The sequence below is a fragment of the Typopeltis vanoorti genome, chromosome 5 (genome assembly GCF_054136105.1).
Source record: "Typopeltis vanoorti isolate ZY-2024b chromosome 5, IOZ_Tvanoo_1.0, whole genome shotgun sequence".
NCBI lineage: Eukaryota > Metazoa > Arthropoda > Arachnida > Uropygi > Thelyphonidae > Typopeltis > Typopeltis vanoorti.
Window position 1 is genome coordinate 172,429,660 of NC_143553.1, and position 14,630 is coordinate 172,444,289.

Below are 14,630 nucleotides of genomic sequence, written 5' to 3' on the forward strand. Positions count from 1 at the left end.
ATCGATTTTTAATCTCGTCCATTCTTCCAAACCAGCTTTACACAAGAGGAGAACTGAAGAAGAATCTTCAAACATTCTTTAAACAAGTTTCAGTAAGGAAATACCGTGAGTAGACATATTACTAACTATTATAATAACGGAATTAACTCACGTCAATTATTCTTTATTCGTAGAATTTTCACCTGAGTATCACACGCATCATCAGTACAGGTATAAGGCTAATTAAACGATAAAACTTATATTCACAAAGCGCCACCTAAGTAACTGAGGTTAAATTTCCTAAATTTATTTATTTATTTTATTTTAAAAAAATTTAAATATTTAAATTTATTATTAGTTATTTAATTATTAAATAATAATTATTTACTTTAAAAAAAAATAAAGAATAATTGACGTGAGTTAATTCCGTTATTATAATAGTTAGTAATTCTTTAAACATCGAGTGTTCAGAGGGTTTATTAACGATACGTTTAAGAACTTTAACGCCCGCTTGCTTACAATTTGTAGGTTATATCGTCGCCATACCCTCAAATCTGAATTTCATCCTCATTCCGTGCATTGAATTCTTTGCTCGTCCCCGGAGAGGACTCGCACTTCGCCCTGTCTGTGGAATCAAACGATCGCTCATTTCGATGCGCACCGCGGTGACATCATCGCCCACCGGGCATGCACGAGACGGCTGCCTTCCATTGCCACTTGTTCCGCTTACCGATTCTTCACTTAAACTACTGATTAAAGTTTAAAGTGGAAAAACCAAAGAACTCAACCAGAGAATTTAACCAACGAAAAATTTTGATTTCGTTAAATTTGGTTTGGGTTCAATTAATTAGTGATCTAATTAATTCTTATTTACCGCGCGCGCGCGCGTGTGTGTGTGTACATATACAGGGTGTTCGGGATAAATTTGACATATTTATAATTAATTATATTTTTCCGTAAGTTACATGTATTAACACACACTTCTCTTCATTTAAAAGTTTGGACCCTTCTTCATTCATATACAAGATGTCAGAAAGGATGGATAGCTGGAACCCACCTGAATCATGGAAGAGAATAACTTGTATCATGATGATTCGTGCCCGCCATCAAAATAAGGATATTACGACTGCTGCCCAATGCTCCCTGAATACAGTAAAAACAATCAGGCATGAACTAGAGACTTGCAATGGTGACTACGAGGATGTAGCAAGAAGAAAGATCCCTAGCAGACGATCTGATTGCGTTCGTACAGCAGAATTCCTCGCAAATCTGCAGGAACAGGTGTTGAAGAACCCTGGCATTGGAATTCGGGCTTTGTTCGTGGAGTTGCTAACTGTAGTCAAGGGTAGCCAATGGTAGGCCGTATGTATGGCAGCAGGATTCGGCCCCTTGCCACACCTCTGGGAAAAGTCAAAAATGGTTGTCTGAAAATTTCTACGACTTCACCAGTCCAAATGTTTGGCCTCCAAACTCCCCAGACCTTAACCCCATGGATTATTTTGTATGGGGCGCAGTTGAAAAAGACACCAATCGCACTTCCAGTAATACAAAAGCCCAGTTAATGGATAAAATTAAAACAGTTTTTGCGGCCCTTCCCAGGGAGACTGTAGCATCAGCTTGTTCGAGGTTCCGAAGCAGAATTGAAGCTGTGATCGATGCTAATGGTGGTTATTTTGAGTAAATCTTGTTGATAGTATTGTAATTAACTCTGCCTGTAATGTTTTTTGTCAATTCATTAAATTTAATAGATACAAAGAAGATTTTCTTTTTCCTTACGAAACTGTCAAATTTATCCCGAACACCCTGTATATATATATATATATGTTACCGCTAAAGTGCGAAAACCGTTAATGTGCACATTACCTAGCTAATCTGCAGATTAACTGATTTGCTCCGTTTCCGCATTTTACCTAGGTAATGTGCACATTAACGGCTTCCGTATCGTTAAAGTTCAAAAGTTTGTTTCTCTCATTTCCTTTCCCTACTCCTTCCCCCCTCTCCCTCCACTTTTAGTTTGGTTTTATAATAAGTAAACATAATTTTATCATATGTTTTTTTTCTTAATTGTAATAATATTTTAAACCGTTTGATTCCTTGTATTATATTAATTGATTGATGATTGATTCTATCAACTAATTTGTTGATTATTTGATTGTATTAACTTGATTCTTTAGATATCAAAAAATAAATAAATAACATTATCTTAATTTAAGCGTACAGAAACGTTGCTGTTGTTCCAGCAAAGATCTTATTTTCACTTTAACGAGTGCCTAGTAGGTAATGTGCAGATTATCTAGGTAATTTGAGAAATGAAACCATTTTCGGCACTTTAACGGATCACCCTAGTTAATCTGCACAATACCTAGATAATCTGCAGAATAACTGATTTCTGCACTTTAGCGTTATGCTCCGTATATTTGAATTTGTGTTGTTGCAGACGTTTTTTTTTTTTTTTTTTTAATATTCGGTCCACACACGAAAGGCCTGCAGCACATTAGTGCCGTAATAGAAGGAAGGAGTCCATTCACATTTTGCTTGAACAGCTGAGGTTGTAATCTTCGGGGAAGGCAGGGTGGAGGAGACTGTTCCAAACGACAGAAGTGGATGGAATGAAAGAGGAGGTAGTGAAGTTGGTTCGGTGTGTTTCAAGATGGACTGTGAAAGGGTGTTGGTTAGCAGTGGCTCTTGTTTTAATCATTTTGAGGAGAGGAGGTTTTGTAACCCGGATGAGCTCATTATTATTTAGAGAGACTTCAAGGAGGTCACGGACTCATCGAGGGAGGCCACATACTAAACGCAACAGCCTACTTATTCATATTCTTACTTATTCATTCACACTCGCAACATCCAATGGCAATCCATTCCAATCACGCACCACCCTCTGAGAGAAAAATCTAGCCCACACACCCTTCTAAGCAGCCTTCATTCTCAGCTTCCAAGGATGCCCTCTCGTCCTTTCCCTGCCCTCCATAAATCGAAAAATTTCATCATTTTAAATCCTGTCTGACCTTTTCAGAAGTTTGTAAGCGTCCCAATCATATCTCCCCTCCTTCTCTTGTTTGCTTGTGTCTGCAGTCTACAAATTCTCAATCTCTCTTTATAATCAGTATTCCACAATCCTGATATCATTTTTAACACTCCCCTTTGCACTCTCTCCAATATATTAGAATCACAACGGAAACCAGGAGACCAGACCTGCGCACAATAGTCCAAGTGAGGTCTTATCAAGGCCTTGTAAACAGGCAAAATAACATCCTTATCTTTACATGTGAACGTTCGTTTGAGCATTGCAATCATCTTTTGAGTTGTATTTGCAATCTTTGCCACACGGCCCCTGAACTTCAATTTTCTATCTATTAACACTCCAAGATCCGTAACTTCATCAGTTTCTTCTAGCCTAATCCCACCAATATAATACGACATTGGATACCTAATCATGCCGAAGTGAATGACTTTACATTACTGACTTTGAACTGACACCCATTTTCCCATTCCCACAATTTCAGCCTATTCAAATCATTCTGCAAGGATTGCATATCAGCAGCATTCCTGATTATCCTACCTATCTTTGCATCATCAGAAAATAGCTATATGTTGCTTGTCAAGTCCTTCCCAATATCATTAATGTAAAGATTGAATAACAGTGGACCAAGCACTAATCCTCGTGGTACACCACTGGTTACCACATTCCCCATATACCACTTTTTGATATCTGTCAATCAGCCATCCTATAAATAATAAATTACACGATAACCACAGTAATTAACTTTAATGAAATAAAGGTACAAATATTTCGTAATTTCGTACTGAAATTACGAAATATTTTCGTAATTTCAGTACGAAATTTCGTGAATTCGTAATTTCGTAATTACGAATTCAGTGTCATACAAACAGTTAAAAGAAGGAATACAAAGTACATAACAGTCGGTGTATTACCAATTAAAAACTGTTACCTCGTGCTAAAAATTAATATTAATAAGCAATATTATTAAAATCATTCTTAAAACTATTTTTTGATGGTTACATAAGATGAGAATCTCCCAATTTTGGGAGAGAGAGACATTTTGACTACTTTCCAACAACAGATCAATATCCTTCACCCACGCATTCAGTTCGCCATGGAAAAAGAAAAGGCTGAGAATTTACCATTCTTGAACATCCTTCTTGCACGCACGGGCTCTGGTAATTTGTGTTTATCGAAAACCTACCTTTACTGGCAGATACATTCATCAAAAATCTGCTCATCACACCTCTCAAAAAATTGGCTTTATCAAGTCTTTAATTAATAGAGCCACGAGGTGTGTTCCTCTCCCTCAAACTTACAACAAGAACTTTTCACTATCAAAACGTTAATGGAATTTAATGGTTACACCCCTAATCAAATCCGACAGATAATTGACTCCTATGTTCCAACACCTCGGGATTCTTCAACAGACCGCAAAGTTCCAATCCCTTATATTTCTGGCATCTCGGAACCGATTGACAGAATTTCGAAGTATCATCTCATTCCCACATATTTTCCGATCAACAAAATTTCTCACTCGTTGCCATCTACAAAAGACAAACCAGCACCTCTATCGTTAGCTGGTGTTTACAAGATACCACGTGGGAATGAGATGATACTTCTTCGAAAGATGTAAGAGGGCTTCGCAATTTATCTTACTTTGGACAAACAGGCCGTTCTGTGGAAAAAAGAATGAAGGAACATCAGTATTATATCGAATACATGAAACCTCAAAAGTCTGGTCTGGCACAACATGGTATTGTCACTAAACACAGGATCCAGTGGGATCAAGCTCGTCTTCTCCATTGATGCAAGTTTAAATATGAACGCCTTTTCCAAAAAAGTTGCGAAGCCCTCTTACATCAGCCGAACTTGAATCGAAACGACTGTCTCTCTTTCCCCCAAAGGGAGATTCTCATCTTATGTAACCATCAAAAAATAGTTTTAAGAATAATTTTAATAATATTCTTTATTAATATAATTTCTAGCATGCGGCAATAGTTTTTAATTGGCAATCCACCGACTGTTATGTACTTTGTATTCCATTCCTTTGAATTGCTTGTTGTCTACACTGAAGATGGTTTTCGTGTAATTTATTATTTATAGTTATGTCCTCAGGCACCTTTAAAGATAAAGGTCAGTCATCCTTTTATCCACACTAATATTTTATGCTCCCAAGCCATATTCTCCAATTTATGCAGCAGTCTGCCATGCTCTATTCTATCAAAAGCCTTAGCAAAATCCAAAAGTATCATTTGGTGTATCCATTCCCCTTGTCTAGTTCAAAGGTAACAATGTTACAGAATGTGAGAAAGTTGCTAAAACATGACCTTCCCTTAGTAAACCCATGTTGTTCATTGCAAAGTAGAGATTCACTGTCAACCCATTTCTGAACGCGATCCCTAACCAATTTTTCCAAAATCTTCACCCCCCCCATTCCTTAGATACTAATTGGTCGATAGTTGGATATATCAATCTTTGCATCACCCTTGTGCAATGGAATTACCATACGTTCCTTCCATTCCTGCGGAATCTTCCCTGTTCTGAGACTCATATTAAACAGCCTAATCAAAGGAATGGCCAGTTCAGATGAACACTCTTTTAGCACACGCGCTGATATCCCATCAGTCCCTATTGCAGAATTCTTATTCAGTTTGTGCAACAGCTCTAATACCTCATCCACCTGAGTTTCTTCATCCAGTGAAGAGGCAGAATTGAGCTCAATGTTGCGTTCACCAGGTTAAGAGCTTTTAACAAAATGGGCACTCGTTAACTGAACAACCTCTTCTGCATCTGTAACCCTCACGCCATCTGGATTTAGAGGAGTTATTATTTCATACTCATTCTTTCTTTTACTTGCTGCATATTGATAGCCTCCTTGGGGGGGGGGTTGTCTTTAGAACGGAGAATCAGTTTACTTTCATACTCAGACTTTGCTTTCCGAACAACAGTTGTGACTATTCTAGCCTGCGGTTTATAACGGACGTCATCCTTATGCAAATGGCATTCCTTCCACATCATCTTTTCTTTTTCTTACGAATCTTGTTTAGATTACACATCTGTTTGACTCCTATTCTATTTATTCTTCGAACTGTAGGGATACATTCTGATATCGCATCATTCAAGTGGTGTTTAAATGCTTCCCCTGCACTGTCGATATTCTTCCCATCCATCAGCCAATCCCATTCCACTGAACTCAGTCTACTCCTCAGTTGGTCATAATTTCCTGCTCTGTAGTTCAGCATGTAACCTTCTCTGAATGGAACATTCATAAACTTAGTCGCTTCCCAAGTGAGCATCGCATGATCACTGTCACCAACCGGAGGCTGAATAGTTATGTCTTTAACTGAAACGCCCTCTGACACTATAATCAAATCTAACACTCTTTGACCGCAAGTTCCTTCTGGTCACATGCTGCTTGAGGAAGTTGTCCCTCAGCAGCTCAATAAATGCATTTTCATTCTTGTCACGAGATTCTACTGCTACCCAATCAATATTTGGATAATTAAAGTCTCCCATTATGATTACTCTTTTCGCGCTCACCTTTTCTATTTGGTGATTCATTTCTTCACCACCAGCAACCGATCCACCAGGTCTGTGACAACACCCCACTACGTAATTGATCTTGTTAGTTTCTATCTCACACCAGATGGCTTCAAACTCACTGCCACGTGAAATATTGTTAGTAGGATTACCAAAATCGTAGGTCTCAATCTCTAATGGATTCAAGTCATCCAATATCATTAACAGCAAGCCTCCTCCTCTCCTCTCCTCTCCTCTCTATCCTTCCTTAAAATACAGCACCCTTTACACTCGATACCAGTTAGTAGGTCTGATTCTGATAGAGCGGTCTCGCTAATGCCTACAATCTGAGGTCGCAACATGTTCTAAGGCTTGTAATTGCAGGCGTAGACGTCTTCTGTGATTAATTGGTTCAAAAGATATATTTCGGTGATTGCACCACATTTTTTATTATTCAGTTATACAAAATACTGAAATAATAGTTCCCGACAAGTTTCGTAAATCGTAGGATTTACATCTTCAGGGGTAAATAGTATAACTTAAAGTTTAAACAAGAGAATTAATTAATACAAATCATAACCGTCTGGCTATTCATAAACTCAAATAACAGAATGCAGATATAAAACGTTATTGACGTTGAACAGTACTGGACGATGTCACGTGTTCTTGTTCTCGTTCATACAGTCCGAGTTCAGATTGAGGTAGATTTTTTATTAGAGCTGACCACACTCGATGGAGAATTAAACCTTGATTTTTATTGCGTTGGGTTGGGTTTTTTAGCATATTAACAGCTTCTTTAAATTTTCTTATATTGTAAGGCAACAAACCGCATCCCTTTGTTTCTGATACTCGTAGCATTCGTGTACAGACAGAAATAATCTACCTGCTTGTTCTTTTGTATTGTCTTGTCTGCAGTCTTTCTGACACAGTTCGTCAACTTGCAGATCTCGATTCCTCTCTAATGTCTTACACTTGTAGACATCTTTGCACACATTTGATGGGTTCGAACCGGTGTCGAACACAAACCCGAAATCGTTCTCTCTTCATCAGCATTTCCACGTATTTTATGTTCTGTATCATTATAACAAAAAAGAATAATTAAATAAATAAAAGTTATTCGCTGTTTCCGCCCCTCCTTCATTTATGGGCTGCCCCGTGCACAGGGGGTGTGTTTTGCTGCATAATTTTGGGAAAATTTAAAATGTAGTGTGACGTAATGAATTTTATTTAATATATTTTACATTTACTTGTAAATTCGAAGCTGCAATAAACAGTTCGGCTCTTTCAGACACGAAAGAAAATTCCGTTGGGAGGGAGTTTTGCGTTTGCAAGCAGTCAACGGGAAGAATTATTCCTGCGCTCATTCTATTGGCTTTTGTCCTTTAAATCGTTCCTGAAAAATTTTTTTTAATTCATCAGTAAGCCTCGAGGGTTACCACTGCTAATTTTTTCAGTCTATCGCGATTCAGTAAATCCCCGTAAAATGTCCTCGTCTCAGTTGCAACTGCCAGCAGTCGGAATAGTTTTAATTACGACGGAAGCAATTTGAGGCCGAGAAGCATTTCTTCCTCGTTTCCGATGGAAACAAAAAGTTTCCGAAAAGTAACGGTTCCCATCTCCGTATGAGTCTGGCCAACTAACACGGCGCGTTCAATCGTGAAAAGAAGTCGCTTTCCCCGGCATTCGGATCGATGAGAAGGAGGAGGCAGGCGCATTGCCAAGTCGGAAAGGAGTCCTCTTTGCCGCTACTCACCTGCGTGAAGTTCTTGCCGACGGCGCGCAGGAAGACAAATTCCGAGGGAACCACATCATGACCCAGCTGCGCGTGGATTTCGTTCCTCAGTTCGTGAAGAGTCGTGTTCGGCAGCACCCTGAAAAAGACAAAAGAACTCCTGAAAACAATGCAAAGGTCAGAAATACTTCGCGCAGGTTGCGACACAAATAATTTACGAAATAAACAAGTACGGCGATGTTTTCTTGAATTACTTTTCGTCCTTTACCGGAACGAGTTTGACGAAGCGGATATTCAATCGGGTCTGCCGTTGGTACAGAGGTTTGCAGAAATCCGAGTGGCTTCACAGCTGCCACGCAGGCTCCGTCACGTGAGCAGCGTAAACCACCCGCAACGCTTTCCTTCCAAAACACGAGCAGTTTCTTCTTCCACGCCAAAATCAAGGTCGAAGAAGGTTGCAGTTCAAAGGAGTCTTCTACGCTTTCTCCTATGAAGGAGAAGAAAGTGGAGTCGAGTTCACTTCTACCAAACTAAATCCGCCGTCGTTTTTTCTTACCGACCATCCTCCCCGTTGACTTGAGAAACGGTTCGACTGAATAATGAAAAGAAACAGAACGGACACCACCGAACCCAAGCAAAGGATTCGTCGCACATCAACGATTTTATTGACTTTAAACAAAAACGAAGTGAATGCAAACACTTCAGGAAACACAATCTGCGCATGAACACAAACCCGTCATAAAAGTTCACGTTGGTGCCGTGCCTACAATTCAGGCGGTGCCTGTTTTTCGCAGATGTATATCATCTGCGAAAAACGCGCACCCATTACATCCAGTGGCGTAGCTAGAGGGGGAGCGGAGGGGCGGTCCGCCCCTGGCGGCACTTTGAACCTTTTTGAACTTTTGCAGTTAATTCTAAAATACAGTCTCGAGAACTCATTTCCAAATATTGTAATACCACTGCGACATTTCCTCAACTGCTGTAAGTGTTGCTAGTTGTGAGAGGAGTTTTTCTAAATAAAATTGATTAAGAATTACCTACATTACTATGAAATAGACTTCACCAATGTCATCGACGATTTTGCTAACAGAAAAGCAAGAAAAATAACATTTCAGAATGTTGAAATTTAAGTTTTACTTCAAAAACAAACAAAGTGTTTTAATTTATTTCCCTCTACGTCGTTTTGACTTTTTGTAGTATTTTTAGTGTGTATTGAGAGGGACGGAAAACTCCGGGATCGCCCCGAGCGGCAAAAGCTCTAGCTACACCACTGATTACATCCCATCGTCCGTAGGTACGTACATAAAACATTCTCCAACACTGCGAAACTGTGGCGGACGAGTCGATGTCCAGTGCGAGAACCCACGTTGGTCTCCGCAAGTGTGGGCTGCAGCGTTGTCGAGCTATGTAATCGTCCCTCACCCGCAGCACTTGTATTAGAGGGTTATCCCCTTCGGCGAACGGATTCACGCGCACGGAACTAAAATTTTCAGCTTCGCTTTCGATCGTACAATTTTTAGACATTAAAAACATTTAAAAAAATCGGAAACAAATGCCAACGAAGAAATTGTGTAGAGCAGCGTTTCTCAACCTTTCTAAGCCCAAGGACCAGTAAAATGCCTAAAACAATTCTGCGGACCACTAAGTTACAGAGGCGTAGCTGGGGAGAGTTCCACCCCTGGCGGCACCTTTTTTTTTTTGGCGTTTAAGAAATCTTGCCATACTGTCTATAAAACAGCAACTGAGTGATGAAACAAACTTCGACGATTTTGCGAACAGAAAAGCAAAAAAATAACATTTCAGAATGTTGGAATTAATGTTTTACTTCAAAAATAAACAGAGTGTTTTTAATTTATTTCCCTCACTTTTTGTAATTTTTTTAAAAACCTTGTAGGAATTACCAACATTTCGGAAAAACTGTCATTTATAACATAATAAATCTAAAAGCTTAAAATCTTATTTATTAAACAAATAAATAAAATTATATAATTATGTTACTACTTATTTTTAATGAGATGGTTGAGCTTCTCGGGACTTGCAGAGTTGCTGAATGTCTGGCTAAATATCGGTCAACTTCAGTCGAAGATTGGCATACACATTAAGACGATTTCTGTATTTTGTTTTTATTTGAAGGAGCGACGAAAATCCTTTCTCACAAAGATAGGTTGTAGAAAACTGCATGATGCTTTTCAATGCTTCTTCAGATAATTCGGGAAATTCACTTTTCACTGAAGGCGAGATCCAAAATCGAGCCAAACCAAGATCACGGAATTGCATTTCAAGTCCACTGTCACTTGAAAACTCGATTAACTGTTCTATTTTCGATAACGAAAGGTCGTTCTCGTGACTGCAAGCCTGAAATGGATTGCGAACCCACAGAAATTTCTTATAAAAGTTATTCGGAATTCTTTTCAGATAAATAAAACTATAAAACCAGTTTTTTCTCAAATGCCTTTATTTTGTCGTAGACATCAAGAACAGTTAAAGAATTTCCCCGAAGGGAGAGATTTAGTTCATTTAATTTCGAAAAAATGTCTGAAAGATAGGACATTGTTGATAACCATGCTTTGTCAACAAGGAGTGATGCAAAATCAGAATTACTCTCATTTACAAATAATAAAACTTCGTGCCTTAATTGAAATAACCTTGTTAGTACTTTGCTCCTGGAAAGCCAGTGAATTTCAGAATGAAGCAAAAGTTGCATATATTCACTGCCCATTTTATCGCAGAGTACTAAAAATAACCTGTTATTTAACGGTTGAGCTTTAATAAAAGTAACTAGCTTGACAGCGTTGTATAGCACAGTTTTAAATTCTGGTGGCATTCCTTTGGAGGCTAACGCTTCTCTATGCATGAAACAATATACCCGATTCATATCCGGAGCCACTTCCTTGATCATAGAAACAACCCCACTATGCCTGCCTGTAAGGGCCCGAGCTCCATCCGAACAGAAGCCTATACATTTTCCCCACTGGATCCCTTTGTGTATTATGTAATTATTGAGAGTGTGAAATATTTCTTCTCCAGTTGTTCGGGATGGCAAAGTTCTCCAAAACAGAATATCGTCATGAATATTGTTATCATGCGCATATCTTACGTAGCCAATTAACTGCGCATCACTTGTAACATCAGTAGTCCCATCAATTTGTAACGCATCATAAGGACTCTTCTTAACTCTTTCGATTAACTGGGATTCTACGTCACCTGCCATATCATTAATTCTGCAACCAACAGTGTCATTTGAAAGAAGAATCAAATCAAATCTTTTAGTAACTTGTTGCCAAACATCGCTATTTTTTTACAACATCTTTTATAGCTGGAAGTAGCAAATTTTCCCCGATTGAATGAGGTCTCCCTGTTTTCGCTATGTGCAAACTTAAGAGATAGGATGCTTCCAGTAGCTTGTTATTAATGGAACCCATGGACGAAACTACATCTTTGGCATGATTTAATGTTCCTAAGCGTCGCTGAAAAAATTCAATTGGCTTATTTTTCACATCTCAATGTTTAGTTTCTAAATGTCGTCGGAGTTTCGCAGGTTTCATGCTCGTTTGACAGCACGTCATAACACAAAACACACCGAGGTTTCTGTTCACTTTCATCTCCACACCAAGTAAACCCGAATTCCAAATATGAACTGTTATATTTCCTACTCTGCCTTTTCTTTGAACTGCTTGTTTCTTCTAGTTTCATAGTATCAGATTTACTCGCCGTTACGACACGTGCATCACAATTAGGGTCAGCATCGCCTGTTTCATTTCTCTTCTTTTCAAAGTCCCTGTTCTGAGCCACTTTTCCATTATTAAAAAACGTTTCCAAAAAATATATAAATACTGGAGTTAACTCACAACACACTTTGTCCAAGCATCACTTAGCACTTGTGAAGGTATACCGAGCCTTGGTTGAAGGAGAGGAAACCTTCAATAATAAAAATCAATAACCAACAAGCAATTGGTTGAAATGTGGATATCACGTGTTCACTTCAAATCTCACAAAACATCTAGGGAAGGCGGAAGCAATAAAACTATATTGTTTTTCACTTCACCCCTCCTTTATTATTCGTCATTCTGCAGCTACAAATTTAGCGGCAGAATGACGAATAATAAAAGAGGAGTGAAGTGAACAACGATATAGTTTTATTGCTTCCGCCTTTGAACATTCTGTCGCTATTCGTTGGTTTTTTGAAGGCTCCGTTTGATTTCAATAATTTTTACTTCCTTATTCAATTTAATTTGTTTTTTTGGATAATTTAAAAAAATATATTTATTTAATTACGTCTGCCTGCGGACCACAGGTCGAGAAACGCTGGTCTAGAGAACAAAAACGGAACTGGGTTCAGTTCTTGTTGGAAGAATGTTACGGCATCGCTACACAGGAACGCCTTTGCTAAACCGAAGACTGAAACGTCGTGTTAGGCGAAGACCCAGAAGTTGGAATCACAAGCAAGTAAAAAAAAAAAAAAAAAAAAAAGTAGGATTTCTCGCGGTTTTCTGGAATAGTTTTTCGTGTTGGATTTCATTCTCGGCGCGCATCTGCAGCTGACTCGGCATCCAAAAGGCCGCCTTTCTCTTATCTTCTCGTCTGGCCCGCCTTGACCTCCGCAAGTTCAGGCGCGCCCTAGTCTCGTGTTTATCGAAAGCCGTCCTACAAAACCTTGGACTACGGTTCAATGGAGAGCAACAAGAACGACCGACGAACTCTCGCTGTCTGCTTCTTCCGCGACACTTCAACGGACGTCGTTCACACGGACTTGCATCTATGATTCGGTCAACTATTTTAGCAGTCACCGTCCATTTCGGTTCGATTCATTTCGTCGGCTCTACTCTACGGAAAATCTCGGACCATATTTCCCAGCATCCACTCGTTTTTTACAAACGCAATAAACTTTCTCCTGTTGATCTGACCCTCGGGGCATTTTTAACCTTCCGCAGGCAAATGAAAGACACGAAAGTGATTTTTTAAAAAATAAATAAAATCTCCCTTACAGATTTCGATATGATGAGGCCCCGTCCCACATGCGGAAAAACGAACAAACCCAATGGAAACGTTCGGATTCAGAAGTGGGGGGGGGGGTACTTTTCCCAATGAGCTCAATGATTACGTATTTTCAGCCAAAAGAAGGCGAAGAGTTCTGGCTCTGTTTGGTTCGCCGAATGGACACCATCAGTGGAATGGTTTGCGTAGAAGCACTAACCAGACACGTGGGACAAGATACGGAACAGAGCTGTCGAGCCACAACTTGTAACGGCATTCCCGAATGCTGTGCAATCCGGTTCATCTTCTAGGGCTGTTGTAGAAGTGTGCAATACGTATTACACATCTAACAACACGTGTGCACGTGATGCAGATATTATTAAGGCGTTTTCCACTTTCTCCACCGCACTTTTCTTTTGAATATTTTTCTCCCATTCAAGTGTTCTCTTCCGATAATCAGAGAATTTTGATTTTGTTTTCTGGTTTATTCTCTTAATAAAAGAGCCAAAAGACGAGTAAACGTTTGATGTATTTTTTTTTTTTAAATTTTTTTTTTTTGGGGGGGGGGGGGAATGTGTGATTTGATCTCATTTTCCCTTTCACTTGTTTCCGACTGTAGGTGACTTTGTAGACATAAAGTACTCGTGGTGAGATTTTTACAGGGTAGTTCGCCATTGCTTTCCCCAATCCCCCAATTTTATCCGGGCTGGCATACGGCTGGGACGTATTCGTGACAGTAATCCGTGTCTGTTCACGGGGCCGGTTTGCCTGTTCTGGGGGACGAAAAACCCGAGTTTCAAAGTGAGAAAACCCCCTCCCTCCGTATGAGAACGGCTAACTCACCTCTAGTCGTAAGAGACCAGATAAAGGTTCCTCCCGTCATTGACGGGAATCGAACCGAGGTCTTTCCGACCTTTGTCTATACCGACTGAGCTACGGAGACAGAAACCCAACTGCAACGCAGGCCATCGTGTCACGTCAGGAGGGTCTGGAAATTTCGAGAGAGATCTCTTTCGATGACGACGCAATGACATCGAAACGAGTTTGGCGCTGACAAATCGGCAAAGGCCTCGGCCGACCAGCAACATCTTAGCGTAGAAATGTTTACGTAAAGCAACCCGAGGACTGCGAGCCTGATGGTGGCTCGCGGAGAGATTTACAAAGAAAATTCGATTATTGTTTCGGGGAATCGCAAAAGAAATCTTTCCTAAATACAAAAATTGGGAGAAAGGCGCGTCATTCATTGCAATAAAAAGCGTTTTTATATTAAAAAAAATAATCTTCTTCCCAACATGGAATTTGGGCCAAGTGGCCCGTGACGGTCTCAGGCCATCTCTTTCTTGGTTCTTCTTTCTCCACTTGTTTTGTATACTATTTTTGGCAGTGTCCATTCGATTCAAATGTTTTAACCATTTTTGT

At 39.5% G+C, this 14,630-nt stretch overlaps 1 protein-coding gene across 1 annotated transcript in view; it reads right to left on the bottom strand.

Annotated features, from left to right (window-relative positions):
• Positions 1 to 14,630, bottom strand: part of LOC150107064 (uncharacterized) — an 80,600-nt gene that overhangs the window by 45,957 nt on the left and 20,013 nt on the right. Inside the window, exon 3 of the mRNA XM_090392934.1 lies at positions 8,259 to 8,376. Coding sequence (XP_090249060.1) covers positions 8,259 to 8,376 — 118 coding nt within the window. The remainder of the gene's footprint in view (positions 1 to 8,258; positions 8,377 to 14,630) is intronic.